The following is a 15,087-nucleotide window of genomic DNA, read 5'->3' on the forward strand; positions in this document are numbered from 1 at the left end:
TTACTTATGGGGGTAAGTAGCTCTTCAGGGGCTTGATCTAAAGACTATTGAAGTTGATGGAAAGAGTCCCTTTGACTTCAGTCAGCTATGGATCAGGCTCTATGGCATTAATCCTGCAAAGATTTATGCACAGAGGAACTTTATGCCATGAATAGTCCTGCTGAAGTCAAAGACTACACATGGCATGAAGTTAACCGTGTGATTCAGTCTTTGCAGGATCAGACCCTAAAAGATGAGTTGACCACAGTGTTTAAATTCTTGAAAAGAGAATCAGAAAATATGTGACTACAAATCTATCCAGCACAGCTCTGCCTGCGACATTGAGGTTTACCAACTGTTTGTACATGTGAGTAATCTTGAGGCTACAACTTGGTATATAATTACTTTAAATTTTTGAGGAATAAGGCTAAGTGGGAGAAATACTGGAGTCTTTTATTTGTATTGCTGTCATAAGAGCCCCCAAGCAGCCTATGACTGTATATTTTAGTTAGGGCAGCCCATTGCAAGGTATCAACTGGAAACACAAACTCTAAGTCTAGGACACTTTTTTTGGACTGGTTTTGTTTAGTCTGGGACTGTTTTAAAACATTTGCTTTCAGCTCTTGTGGGTGAGAAGGGAAAATATTATTTAGTGACCAAAAGGACATTTAGAATTTGATACTTTCTTGTTCTGGTACAGAACATCTAAGAGGAAAGGGACATTTTGATGATTTCTTATTGCTTTTATTGCTTGCGAAAAAAGATCAGGCAGAAAGGCAAAGTGAAGCTCTCTCCTTCTGAATCTAGCTAGGTAGCAAACTGTCCTCAACTGGAAGGTATCTTTCAATCCATCTCCATCCTGCCTTTGTTACCTCAGCTAAAGACTGAGAAAGCCCATTTCAGTGTTTGTTATAAGAACATAAGAATGGCCATATTGGATCAGACTAATGGTTCACATAGCCTAGTAGTCTTTTGACACTGGCTGGTGCCAGATGTTTCAGAGGGAATGAACAGAACAGGGAAACTACTGAGTGATCGATCCCCTGTTTTCCAATCCCAGCTTTTGGCAGTCAGAGGTTTAGGGACACCCAGAACATGGGGTTGTGTCCCTGACATCTCAGCTAATAGCCATTGCTGGACATATCCTCCATGAACGTATTTAACTCTTTTTTGAACCTTCTTATACGCCTGGCCTTCACAACATGCTCTGGCAAGGAGTTCCACAGGTTGGCTGTGTATTGTGTGTAGAAGTACTTCCTTGTGTGTGTTTTAAACCTGCTCCCTATTTATTTCATTGGGTGACTCCTGGTTCTTGTGTTATGTGAAGCGGTAAATTACACTTCCTTATTCACTTTTCTCTACACCACTCATCATTTTAAAGACTTCTATCATATCGCCCCTTAGTCATCTCTTTTCTAAGATGAACAATCCAAGTGTTTTTAATCTCTCCTCATATGGATGCTGTTCCATATCCCAAATCATTTTTGTTGCCCTCCTCTGTACTTTTTCCAATTCTTTTCTAATATATCGTTTTTGAGATGGGTCGACCAGAACTGCATGCAGTATTCAAGATGTGGGTGTACCATGGCTTTATTTAGTGGCATTATGATAGTTGCTGTTCATCATGCCGTTTTCATCTGTGCATGTTAGACATCCATTATAATAATATGTTGCCTGAAACATGACCTAGTCTTATATTGACCAAGACTTTATGGTCAATGCACAGCTATGCAACTTAATCTTAATTCATCATAAAAGCTGCTGGGGATCCTATGGTTCCAGCAGATGTTTCTGTTTTTTAAGCAGACACATAATCTTTTTATTTCTTTTTCATTTCTTTCCATGAGCAAATCCAAGCACAACAGGGACAATGCTTTCCTCCAGTGATCACTTCTGTCAGTTTGCAGTCCTCCATAAGCCTTAATAATACAGCTAAACACACAAATCTCTTCAATTTTAGACTTTAAATAAATTCTGAACCTGAATTTAAGAAAAAATTTGAAGACCACTGTGACGGGTTGGATCACAGAAACCCCCTGGGAGCTGCCACCTGATGTGCCAAGACTACTTCTGCTCCTGCTTTCCTGCCCAGTCAGCTTAGGACTTCAGTGTCTTGCCTGGTTTGAGCCAGACCTGCTAGCTTGCTGCAAACCCAGACCCAGGTCTGAACCATGTCCCCTAACAGCTGTAGGCTTAACTGAAAGCAGTTTACAGAAGTCTGCCTGTCTTTAACACTCAGATGCTCAACTCCTAATGGGTTCTACACCCTAAATAAATCCATTTTACCCTGGAAAAAGCTTATACGGGGTAAACTCATAAATTGTTCGCCTTCTATAACACTGATAGAGAGAGATGCACATCTGTCCGTCCCCCCCCCCCCATATTAATACATACTCTGGATTAATTAATAAGTAAAAAGTGATTTTATTAAATAGAAAAAGTAGGATTTAAGTGGTTCTAAGTAGTAACAGACAGAACAAAGTGAATCACCAAGCAAAATAAAATAAAACATGCAAGTCTAAGTCTAGTACAGTAATAAAAACTGAATACAGGTAAAATCTCACCCTTACAGATGTTTCAATAAGTTTCTTTCACAGACCGAACACCTTTCTAGTCTGGGCACAATCCTTTCCCCTGGTACAGCCTTTGTTCCAGCTCAGGTTGTAGCTAGGGGATTTCGCATGATGGCTGCCCTCTTTGTTCTGTTCCACGCCCTTATATGGCTTTGACACAAGGTGGGAATCCTTTGTCTCTCTGGGTCCCCCCCTCCGCCCCAAAATGGAAAAGCACCAGGTTTAAGATGGATTTCAGTACCAGGTGACATGGTCACATTTCCTGTGAGACTCCAAGCCTTCATTCCTCGCAGCCTGACCTACAGCAGCCATCCACAGTCAATTGTCCTGGCTGATGGGCGCCATCAAGGTTCCCAACCACCATTAGTGGCCCACACTTTGCATAATTACAATAGGCCCTCATAGTTATATTTCATATTTCTAGTTTCAGATACAAGAATCATACATTTATACAAATAGGATGACCACACTCAGTAGATTATAAGCTTTGTAATGATATCTTACAAGAGACCTTTTGAATGAAGCATATTCCAGTTACATTATATTCACACTCATTAGCATATTTTTATAAAATCATATAGAGTGCGTCACAACCACAAATTCTTACTAAGCACAAAATGGCCTATTTTAATATAACGTATTACCTCCAGAAAGGTAATGAGCCTCATTTTGCTCTCACTCTTACTAATAGGCTAGATCCTCTGCTGGTATAAATTTCCATTGACTTCTCAGGGGGTATGACCATTTACTTTAAAATGAACTAAGTCTATTTATTCTGTATCCTGTACCCTCTTTTACTCTAGATTTCCCCTTCCTCCATTTTAGACTTAATGGCTATGTCTACACTGCAATTAAACCCCCGCGGCTGGCCCGCGTCAGCCGACTTGGCTCATGGGGCTGGTGCTGCGGAACTGTAAAACTGTGGTGTAGACATTTCGGCATGGGGCTGGAGCCTGGGCTCTGGGACTCTTCCCTCTTGTGGGGTCCCAGAGCTTGGGCTCCCGTCTGAGCCCAAATGTCTACACTGCAATTTTATAGCCCCACAGCCTGAGCCCCGTGAGCCCAAGTCAGCTGACACAGGCCATCCGTGGGTGTTTAATTACAGCGTAGAAATACCCAATATCTCAGTCCCCATTTCCACTTATTTCTGCCACACACACACACACACTCTCTCTCTCTCTCTCTCTCTCTCCCCCACTTTATTTTACTGAAGGAAGAGACAAAAGTATAAACTCACCATCAGTTGTTGAAGGCTCACCATCAGTTGTTTGTAACTAATGTTAATAAGTTACATTTTGGAGTCTGTCATTCCAGCTGGTCCAGATCAAGCTCTCTCAGTACGTGATCCTGCGTACATGCACTATGTTCCCGGCATCCAGGGCCTGGACGCAGTCTTCTGCTGCTAATTAGTATAAAACATTTCTACAAAGTTATACATTTTGCTTCTCTAGCCAGTCACAAGGGAGTCACTAGAGTCAGGCTCTGAATCATCCTCATGGCTGAGTATACTGTCTGCAGTGCTTCTAATATCTGCTGGCCCAGGGAAAGAGGGGAAAAGTTGTTTCCAGGCTAGGTGGTGCTCATTGGTACAGGACGGGCCCACCTAATTTTGTCAGTCCCCTCTCTGTTTGTGTGACTTTCCCTTTATTACCCCCAGCTTTGTCTCGTTCCCTTCCTCTCCTACCATATGTTCCTTCCTCCTCTTCAGTTTTTCTTTCCCTCTTCCCCTAGATCAGTGGTGTACAAACTTTTCCAGTCGTGCCCCCACTTACCATGCACGGAATTTGTCATACCCCTCCCCCCCAGTATTTTTAATCTGAAACTGTTGAGTTTTTTGCAAGTTGGCAGAAGGAATGAAAAAATAATTTTTATTACTAAATTTATAAGACCAGCTAAAAGTTATTAGGAAGTAGTAAACACAGAGGATTACAAACTGCAAATGTAGATAAAAAAAAAATTCAAATGAAAACAAATTAACCACTTGTATGGCAATGTGAAAAGTGGTATTTGTTAATAGCACCTTTCACAGCAGACTTACCAGCACCCCATCGCCACCCTTACCTCTGCGCTGCTGCTGGCAGCACCACGGCCTTCAGAGCTGGGTGTCTCTGAAGGCCGCGCCGCCACCAGAAGCAGCACAGAAGCAAGGGGGGCGATGGGGTGCTAGTAAGTCTGCTGTGAAAAGTGAAATTAATAAAGTGTCTTCATGCCCCCAAAGAGATTAGGCCCTATGATGGTGTCCCCTGAATAGATATGTGGACACAGTTGGCAACGGGCGTTGTTGCAAGGATAGGTTCCTGGGTTAGTGGTTCTGTTGTGTGGTTGCTGGTGAATATTTGCTTCAGGTTGCGGGGCTGTCTGTAGGCAAGGACTGGCCTGTTTCCCAAGATCTGTGAGAGTGATGGGTCGTCCTTCAGGATAGGTCGTAGATCCGTGATGATGCATTGGAGAGGTTTTAGTTGGGGGCTGAAGGTGATGGCTAGTGGCGTTCTGTTATTTTATTTGTTGGGCCTGTCCTGTAGTAGGTGACTTCTGGGTACTCTTCTGGTTCTGTCAATCTGTTTCTTCACTTCAGCGGGTGGGTATTGTAGTTTGTAAGAATGCTTGATAGAGATCTTGTAGGTGTTTGTCTCTGTCTGAGGGATTGGAGCAAATGCGGTTGTATCGTAGAGCTTGGCTGTAGACAATGGGTCGTGTGATGTGGTCTGGATGAAAGCTGGAGGCATGTCGATAAGTATAGCGGTCAGTAGGTTTCCGGTATAGGGTGGTGTTTATGTGACCATCGCTTATTAGCACCGTAGTGTCCAGGAAGTGGATCTCTTGTGTGGACTGGTCCAGGCTGAGGTTGATGGTGGGATGGAAATTGTTGAAATCATGGTGGAATTCCTCAAGGGCTTCTTTTCCATGGGTCCAGATGATGAAGAGGTCATCAATGTAGCGCAAGTAGAGTAGGGGCATTAGGGGACGAGAGCTGAGGAAGCATTGTTCTAAGTCAGCCATAAAAATGTTGGCATGCTGTGGGGCCATGCGGGTACCATCAACTGCTGGAAATGGCCCACCTTGATTATCGCTACAAAAGGTTCTTTCCCCCCGGCTCTCCTGCTGGTAATAGCTCACCTTACCTGATCACTCTCGTTACAGTGTGTATGGTAACACCCATTGTTTCATGTTCTCTGTGTATATAAATCTCCCCACTGTATTTTCCACTGAATGCATCCGATGAAGTGAGGTGTAACTCACGAAAGCTTATGCTCAAATAAATTTGTTAGTCTCTAAGGTGCCACAAGTACTCCTTTTCTTTTTGCGGATACAGACTAACATGGCTGCTACTCTGAAACCTCCCCAGTTTGAGCATCACTGCCGTAGATCACACCTGGAAAGCTGCTGCCAACCATAATGCTTCCTTAGTGGTCCAACAGGAGCAGCCATGTGTAACTGATCCATTGTTTGCGAGATTCACTCTGCTGCTGTGGCTGCTGATTCTGGTGGACTAGGGAAATGCTGCACACAGGATCCTAGGCACAGACACAAAGGGTTAATTGGTGCAGTTCTATTGTTTTAAATGGAGCCATGCTGATTTTCATCAGTAGAGATATGGCCTACAGGGACACATTTATCATTAGATTACTATAGTTTTGTGGCAGTTTACACCAACTGAGGATCTGGCCCTCAGCCTTTCAAAGAACTTATAGGAAGATGTGATAATAGTATTATGTCATGTCAGGGCATGTATTCATAGATACTAAGGTCAGAAGGGACCATTATGATCATCTAGTCTGACCTCCTGCACAACGCAGGCCACAGAATTTCACCCACCCACTCCTGCGAAAAACCTCTTACCTATGTCTGAGCTACTGAAGTCCTCAAATCGTGGTTTAAAGACTTCAAGGAGCAGAGAATCCTCCAGCAAGTGACCCGTGCCCCATGCTACAGAGGAAGGCGAAAAACCTCCAGGGCCTCTTCCAATCTGCCCTGGAGGAAAATTCCTTCCCAACCCCAAATATTGAACTTGCATGTAAGTATTTAAACTCTTATAAATAGATTTCATTAGAACAAAATGAAATGTACTACAGAGTCCAGCAAATTGCCTGCGATTTGAAAATCAAATGAATCCCATGTAGCAGTACATAAAATAAACAGCAGTATACACTGCTTATAGCTGACTGACCTATGGGATCCCTGTTTGCAATATCCCCTTCAAACAAGGTACTGGAGCAAGTGTATACGGTCAGTTAGAGAGATTGTTCAGAGTGCGTGAGAATGAACATAAAAATAAAAGGCTGCATCTAACACTGCCAAGTCATTCCATCTATTGACACAATCATATAAATTTAGCTTGCTGAATGTAAGTGTGGTTTCCACTAAAAAGCAAATCCTGCTCGAACAAAAGAAAAACCACAGCTGATTGTTACTACTATGGGAGTTCTATGGAGAAATGCCCAATTGTCTTTCAGTTGGCTTAATCTGTGAGAGGTTTCTTTCCTTGGAACACTTCGCTGGTATTCATGTTACAATTGTATCCACTCCATACAAAACTCACGTTGCACTAAAAATCCAAGTCATTTTACCCAAGCCATCAGGAGTGAGCTGAGTTGGAGTATGTAGCCTAATGAGGGCTCCTTGTTCTTGTGTCACAAGACAAAAAGAACAGAAGCTCCCGATCTACCAGCTCTCTACCATTAATTATTTTATCATGTTATCTCTTCTTTGTCTCCTTTCTAAGGTAAACAGTCCCAGCCCACTTAGTCTCTCTTCAAATTAAAGCTTTTCCATGTCCCTCATCTTTTCCGTCACTCTTTTCTGAACCCCCTTTAATTCTGCCCTAGACTTTTTGAGGCGGGGTGACCAGCCCTGCACACAGACATTCAGGCGCGAATGCCACCAATTTATATAATGGCACTATAACAGCTTCCATTTTATTTTCCACCCCCTTCCCTATACATCCTAACATCCTGTTTGTTTTTTTGGCTGCAGGCTGCACAGTGAGTCAAGGCCTTCATTGAGCTGGCAACAGGAGCTCCCTTTCCTGAGTTGTTACAGTTAATTTAAAACCCTGTGAGGTGTATGAATGGTTTCATTTTTTCCTCCAGTGGTGCATTATTTTGCATTTGTCAACAATGAACTTCATTAGCCATTGTGTTGCCCATTCACCTACCTTGTTTAGATCCCCACGATGCCTCCTAGTCTTCTCTTTGGACTTCAGTAAATAACTTGGTGTCATCTGCAAATTTTGCTACTTCACTCATCAGCTGCCTTTCCAGTTCATTAACACAAATATTAAACAGCACTAGACCTGATAACTGAGGCACTCCATTGTTCACATTTTGCCAGGATGAAAATTGACCCTTGAATCCTCTCTTTGTTTCCGGTCTCTTAGACATTTTTTGATCTACAACAATACTTTGACTCTCACCCCATGACTACTTAGCTTCTTTAGTTCCTTCTAGTGAGAGACCTTGTCAAAGGCCTTTTGGAAGTCTAAATAAATTATGTCAACTGGTTCTCCTTTATCTACTAGTTTATTGACACGTTCAAAGACTTCTAATAGATTAGTGAGACATGATGTCCTTTTGCAAAATCCTTACTGGTTAGACCATATCATACCGTGATCTTCCAGTTGTCTTATTATTCTGTTTCTAAAGATTATTTCAATCAATTTATCAGGCACAGATATAAGGCTAACTGGGCTGTAATTCTCTGGATCACCTCTAGAGCTCACCATTAAACTTTGGTGCCCACGATAATCTTTGAACTAATAACCAGATAGAATATCAAAATATAGGAAGATGTTTTAAATTATTACTGATTCCTTCTCCTATCCCTCTTCCCCCAGCCCTGTGTCTCTCCTTCTTCTTCCTCCTCTGTGTCAGCCTCTCTCTCTATTTTTCCTTTGTTTCTGACTCCCTTCCCCCATAACCTCTTAGTCTCCCTACTCTTATTCTTACTCTCCTTCTGGGTCTGTCTCTCTCTCCTTCTTTAAAAGTTAGGTAAGCAGCTGCAGAAAGAAAACAATGTAGATTATGCAGAGAAGTGCTTTATCTGTGCCTCTTCTTTGTTACATTGGCTAGGCTAAGAAAAGTCTAATACATTTCAGTAGTCTCTTCCATTCATATAGCATTTTTTCCCTGAAGCACTACATAAACTGAACATATTATGGAGCCAATTCAACCTTGAGCCTGAGCTGAGCTCAGTGCAGGGATTGAGGAGGAGGCATAAAAGATCAGACCAAAACAGAATGGGCCTTACTTCTGTTCTAACAGTGAGAGAATAGGCTGTGTTCCATTCTCATTCAATCCACATCCTGCAAGAGCCCCTTAGGTACCAGCTGTGATGGAGTAAGTTTTATGATGTGTACTGAGCCCACCAGCTCCTTCCCATAATGCATGGAACTGCAGCCATTGCACCAGATCTGAACTAACCTAGAGATGAAAAGAGCTGTGTCTCATTACAAATCCTCTGAGCAATCCGGTACTCTCAGAGTTTATTTTAAATCACTACACTGTGTACATATGACTACAATTGGGGTAGCTGAAGATGTAAAAGAAAGCTGCGTTTGATTTTCTGACAGTGTTACAAACAAGATTAACTCTTTATCGGTTTAAGTACAAAGTTTACATTTACCCTGAAATGACTATACTGTGTTCCAGTGGGGAATGCCTTATTGTATTGATTTCTATTACCTGTTTAGACTCCACCATGGTTTTGCTGGGTGGGAAACTAGTCACAATTTTGGTTACAGGTGTGACGTGTGATCTCCTCCTGCTGTTCTGTGAAGAAAATCAGCTCAAACTTTATTCCTATTCTTGTGCATATTCCTGCTGACTTAGATCCTGAACCTCCAATGAGATTCATTCGCATGGAATGCCATTGAAGTCATTGGTACTCCCCGCCAGCATAAGGCTCTGCATAAACACTTCCCTTTGCAGGACTGGAGTCTTAGTCATTATGGGAGTGTACAATTAAAGTTGTTTACAAACAGCTTCTACTATGCTAGGAAATTTGAGAAATGTATTATTTGCCATTGCAAAACATTTGCAACAGAGTTTATTATAAAAGTGCTGAGAAACAATTGTCCATGTCTTTTAAGCTTCCTGTAATTTCTTTGGGGCAAGACTATCTTCTACTATTATGTTTGTACAGTGCTTAGCACAATGGAGCCCCGTTCTCCCTAGACACTCATAATAAACATGATTAACTAAACTGTAGCAGTACAGGTGTTCCCAAACTTCAGTGTCAGTAATAACACTGAAAGCCTGGTGGCTTATCTCAGAGCTATTCTTCCTTTTACAGAATTTCATATTTTATTCATGTTTCTTTTCATAATACTGTCAAACTTATTACTGAATTATAATAACAGATCATAAGGATTCTGGTAGATCTGCTTTCAGTTGATATTTTCACAGTGAGTTCACACATAAGCTTTTGGGGCAAGGACTGTCATTTGCGGTACTTTAGTATAGTGCCTAGCATAGTGGGGTCCTGACTTGGTTAAGATCTCTAGGTGCTACTGCAGTAGAAATTTTAAATAACAATTATGACTAGTTCTGAAAAAAAAAACCAGCCAGACAAGGCCATCACTACATCTTGTGAGTTCCAATTAATCTAGGAAGTTCTTTGCCAAATGGCCTTGCCGTTTTCTCAGGACAAAACAAAACACAAGCAATTTTTAAAAGTCTCTTAATGGCTTATATGCCTTTCCCCTGTCTGGCTGGAAAATGTCCCCATGTGAACTATAGACAAATTTAACTCATGTGATTGGTACAAAGGGTATTTTCTTATTAACATACCCAATTTTTCTGCTAGTATAGGTCACCAACAGCCCAACAGCCCAAGATACAAGTTTAACTTCATTGCAGATGTGGTGGAAAAGATTGCACCTGCAGTTGTTCATATTGAACTTTTCCTGAGGTAACTTTTTTTGACTGTGTGTGTGTGTGTGTGTGTGTGTTCTAACTGCATTGTTTAGAAGCATGCCAACACATGATTGTGCTGCCAGTAGTGACTAGTGCTCTAGCAGAAGCCTGTAACTGGTAAAGTTTTCTTAGAAACCAGCAATCTCCCATGGCCAGACAAAGATAAACAAATCCAAAGTCTTGCAGGCGTGTTTTTTCAAATGATATCTCAACCACCCTGGAGCAGGATCTGTCCAGTGTTAATTCAGCTATGCTTGCATGTAGGAAGGAATCCTGGTTTTAAGTGGTAGTGCAAATGGATAATAAATGATAGTATTAATAGTACCTAGCTACGTATACTTCTTAACATCTTCACAGTACTGTACAAACATTAACTGTCCTCACAACCTTTGGATTATATGGAATAAAATGAAGCTATCATATTTGTTTTTGAGATTCATTCAATCTTGATTTGGACAGAACGTAAAATATGAACCATTCCAGTGAAAAAAAACGTACACAAAAAGCTAAGCTGGAAAAAGGCTGCTTACAGTGAGAGCCTAAAGAACCTCACTATATTTACTTTATCCAAGAGAAGGTTAAGAGGCAAGTTGATCAGGCACTATAAGTACCTAAGTGGGGAAAAGATATCTGATAGGAGAGGACTCTTGAATCTATTTGACAAAGGCATGATAAGAGCCAATGGATGGAAGCTGAAGCTTGATAAATGCAGATGAGAAGCAACGTGCATTTTTAACAGGTAAGGTAATGAACCATTGGAACAATTTACCTAGGGGTCTGGGGGTTTCTCCATCACTTGAAGACTTAAATTAAGTTTGCATGTCTTTCCACAAGATCTGCTGCAGCTCAAAGAGAAGTTACAGGCTTGATGCAGGAATCACTTGGTGAACTTCTATGATCTGTGGTATGCAGGAGGTCTGACTAAATTATGCTGCCTGTAAAATCTATGAATCTATTAATAGTTTACAGTGTTCGGTCATTTGAAAAACTCTAAAACCCAAGACCTGTTTGCTTTCTCTGTGTATATATTATAAATCCTTTCACCTTTCCAGAAAAGAAAACATTTGCCCCCCGAGTCCTTGTAAAAACTCAAATCTGATTAACTCCTCATCCCTCAGTGATGTGCGATGTATTAGGCACTGATTGAGCCCAGGGCTGGCTGCACTTCAGTGTTGCTGTATGTACCATGGGCTTCAAATAATTTCACAGCCTGGACTGCATCTTATCAGGGAGACAGATTCCTGGACCAGCTCCCCTCCCATTTGCTATCACTGGAACCATCTCCATTCCTATTTGCATAAAACACCTGAAGCAATGGCAGCAATTGCTTACCAGGAAGAGTCATACTTAGAAAAATCTTTAATGTATCTGTAACTGTCTTCAGTGCAGTAAGTGTTTTCTTCAGTTTTCTAAATCACACCATTTGCTTGTTCTCTTAATTTTGTCTCCCTTTTCTATCTCTTCTTTCCCCTTCTCAACCCCTGCCTTCCCCCGAACAGGCTTTCGTGCCCCCTGCTCCAGTCTCCTATCCATGAGTACCTGCTGCCATTTCCTCCTCTTTTTTGCACAAGCTGCCTTGCTGCCTGGGCCTTTCCCCCTTCTTCCCTGGTTCCCCACTCCTACCAGAGGTGCCAGTCCCACTCTTAGCTCCCTCTGGTGGTGGAAGCTCTTGTTTCCTGCCTTCATTTTCCTCTCACATAGCAGCAGTGATGAGTGGAGTCAGATGGGCTGATTCCTTTCCCTGTATTCCAGCTACTTTTACTGGCATCCAGGCGCCTTCTTTGCAATGAAAACTCAGATACCTGTAAAAGTAGCTGAAAACAAAGATGCAAAAGGACCATGTGACCTTCCAGCTCTTTGCAAACTGCTAGGAAAGTACTCCACAATCCCACATTTGAGAATCCCTGGCATGACATTCATTCGAGCTGGTCTAACAATGGATCCACGTTTTTGTGCAAATTTTGTCTTTTTTTGTCAACGTTTTAAAATTCAGTATTTTTTTTACCAGATCTAACATCAATGATAAAGTGCTTTGGGATTCTTCAGAGTGAAAGGTGATCTATATGTATGAGCTGCTACAAACTGTAATAAGCCTTGTTAAATAATATTATTATTCCCCACAAGCTATTTAATGTATGAGATATTGTTGTTTGTTTCTGGTACAGACATCCTCTCTTTGGCCGAAATGTCCCCTTGTCCAGTGGATCTGGATTTATAATGTCAGACTCGGGTTTAATTGTAACCAATGCCCACGTGGTGTCAAGCAGCAATGCTATATCAGGGCGACAACAGTTAAAAGTGCAGCTGCAGACTGGAGATACCTATGAAGCAACAATCAAAGACATTGACAAGAAGTCTGATATAGCAACAATAAAGATTCATCCTAAAGTAAGTAATCTAAGAGGTTAAACGAATCAGACTGGTAGCCTCAGCTCAGTTGTGTTTTAGGCACAGCCTTGTTTGCTGGAACATATTCTTAAGAATCTCTTTCGAAACATGTGTGGAATTGTTCATTATTAATGTAATGCAAATTTCACAGTGCAAATGAACCTAATATATTTTTAAGAGCAAGTCATCGTGTTCACATTTCTTTGCTCCAATCAGGAATTAACAGCCAGAGAGACTGCAAAATAAGCAAACAGCTTTCCAAGGAATTGTTTATTAGCAGATCTTGTTAATATGATACAGGTCAGATAAAAAAGGGAAAAAAAGAAGGTTCCCATTTCAATGACTAAATATATAGTCAAATCAAAGGCCCAGAACCAGTGATTTCAATGCAGTGCTCTGAGTTATATCACTGAAGATCTGGCTCAAAATGTGGAATATTACTATTAGTGGAGCATCACAGTTTCGTTAACAAAAGTATGGTTCTTCCAGTATTTAGACCAGAAATGGTTCTATCGTTGGGCAGAAATTGACCAAATTGCCTCATGGAAACTTATTTTGATTGTTGCCTGGGAATACTATATATCTCATTCACTAGTATTTGCTAGTCAATGTGAAGCCTAATATAAATTGTAGATGAAATGTAAGGAATGGACTGCAGCTGTAGGCCTGGGAAATTTCACGTCTTGTTCATAAATTATTTCACTGTTTCTGGTATGGAAGTACTGATTAAAAGAAAGATGCAGATTCTGCATATTGGAAAACATAACTGAAGACGTGAGTGTGACTGTGTTTGAAGAAAAAAGTCCTTTTGATGTTGGGAGAGTATGGGTATATCTGAAGTGAACATCCTCTCTCTCAAAAATCATTTGCTTTATTGGGACAGTTTAATACTTGTAGTTAAAGGCTCCATCCTGCATGAAGGTGGCGTGCACAAGAGGGGAACATTGGTCAAAGGGGAAGAGCCAGCCTGCTGAGAGCAAACTATATGATGTGGTTGTACAGAGGGGAACCTGCCATAGTACACAAGAGTCCCCCAGCAGTTACTCATCACTTACATGCAGCCAGGCTCTCCCACCTTTACTCACACTAGGTGATACCGTACTCTGCAAATAATCCCGTTGATTTCAGTGGTGCTACGTTGGCAGTAAGATACTGCACAATGTAAGTAAGGATGGCAGAATCCGGCTTGTGGTGGGTTGCACATCATGACAAGAGTCATCCCGTGGAAAATGCATGAGTTTGTCCCAGAATCTTGTTGGGGCTGATTCTGCCATCTACAATGATTGCAAGGCAGCTCCATGAGGACTGAGCCCTTTTCTTCTGAAGACAGTAGCAGGAAGCAGCGACCTGCAGCGCATTGAGCTGGCCTGAGCTGTGATATCCTGACTTCCGATGGCAGAATTGCTCTTCCGCTGGACATAGGTGGCAGCATATCCTTCTGGTCTGTAGCTAGGGTTTGGGCCTTACATTTCATTTTGAGTAACCAGCCATAAACTGACAGTAATTCTGTTTTCTTCCTGTTTTTATTTTAAAAGAAAAAACTACCCGTATTATTACTGGGCCACTCGGCCGATCTGCGTCCTGGGGAGTTCGTTGTGGCTATTGGGAGCCCTTTTGCCTTGCAGAACACTGTGACAACAGGTATTGTCAGCACTGCTCAGCGAGATGGAAAGGAGCTAGGCCTAAGGGACTCGGATATGGATTACATTCAGACAGATGCCATTATCAATGTAAGTATTGGGTAGGTGAGGAGTTCAGAAACTCACCAGATTTATAGTCCTGGAACCTTGAAATTCCACTGGTGCTGCAGGGAATAACTGCCCTGTTAGATGAATTCCACTGAATAAAAGGGACTTCCTATAAAATAAATTATGCCCTCTTTATGCATGACAGATAGATTATTCTGTGTCTGTGGGTTAGACTCTGACCTGAGGAAGAGAAGGTGCATAAGATGCCCCACCCTAGCAATAGTCCTGGGAGGTATTATGAATGAGAAGCACGCCTTGAGGTTGCATCCCCCCCCCCCCCCCGCCAATTTCTGCCTTATTCCAGGGAGCATATGTGCAGTGACATATGGCTGGTATAGATCAGCAGTGAATTATCATGCTCCTGTCTGCACCGGCTTGGCAACTACTGTGCCAAAGCTCCATTTTTTCTCTACCCAGGGAAAGAATAAATGGGTGAGTAGATCTACTTACCTGTATGTGCCCAGTTTTAAGGTTCAGGGATCCCAC

The 15,087-nt window shown here is 41.8% G+C and overlaps 1 protein-coding gene across 1 annotated transcript in view; it reads left to right on the forward strand.

The window, feature by feature from the left end:
- HTRA3 (HtrA serine peptidase 3) overlaps positions 1–15,087 on the forward strand; it is a 41,003-nt gene that overhangs the window by 7,735 nt on the left and 18,181 nt on the right. The window contains exons 2-4 of the mRNA XM_074951767.1: positions 10,361–10,460; positions 12,631–12,853; positions 14,389–14,583. Of these exons, the coding sequence (XP_074807868.1) occupies positions 10,361–10,460; positions 12,631–12,853; positions 14,389–14,583 (518 nt within the window). The remainder of the gene's footprint in view (positions 1–10,360; positions 10,461–12,630; positions 12,854–14,388; positions 14,584–15,087) is intronic.

This window comes from Natator depressus, chromosome 4 (assembly GCF_965152275.1).
Source record: "Natator depressus isolate rNatDep1 chromosome 4, rNatDep2.hap1, whole genome shotgun sequence".
In the NCBI taxonomy this organism is placed as follows: domain Eukaryota; kingdom Metazoa; phylum Chordata; order Testudines; family Cheloniidae; genus Natator; species Natator depressus.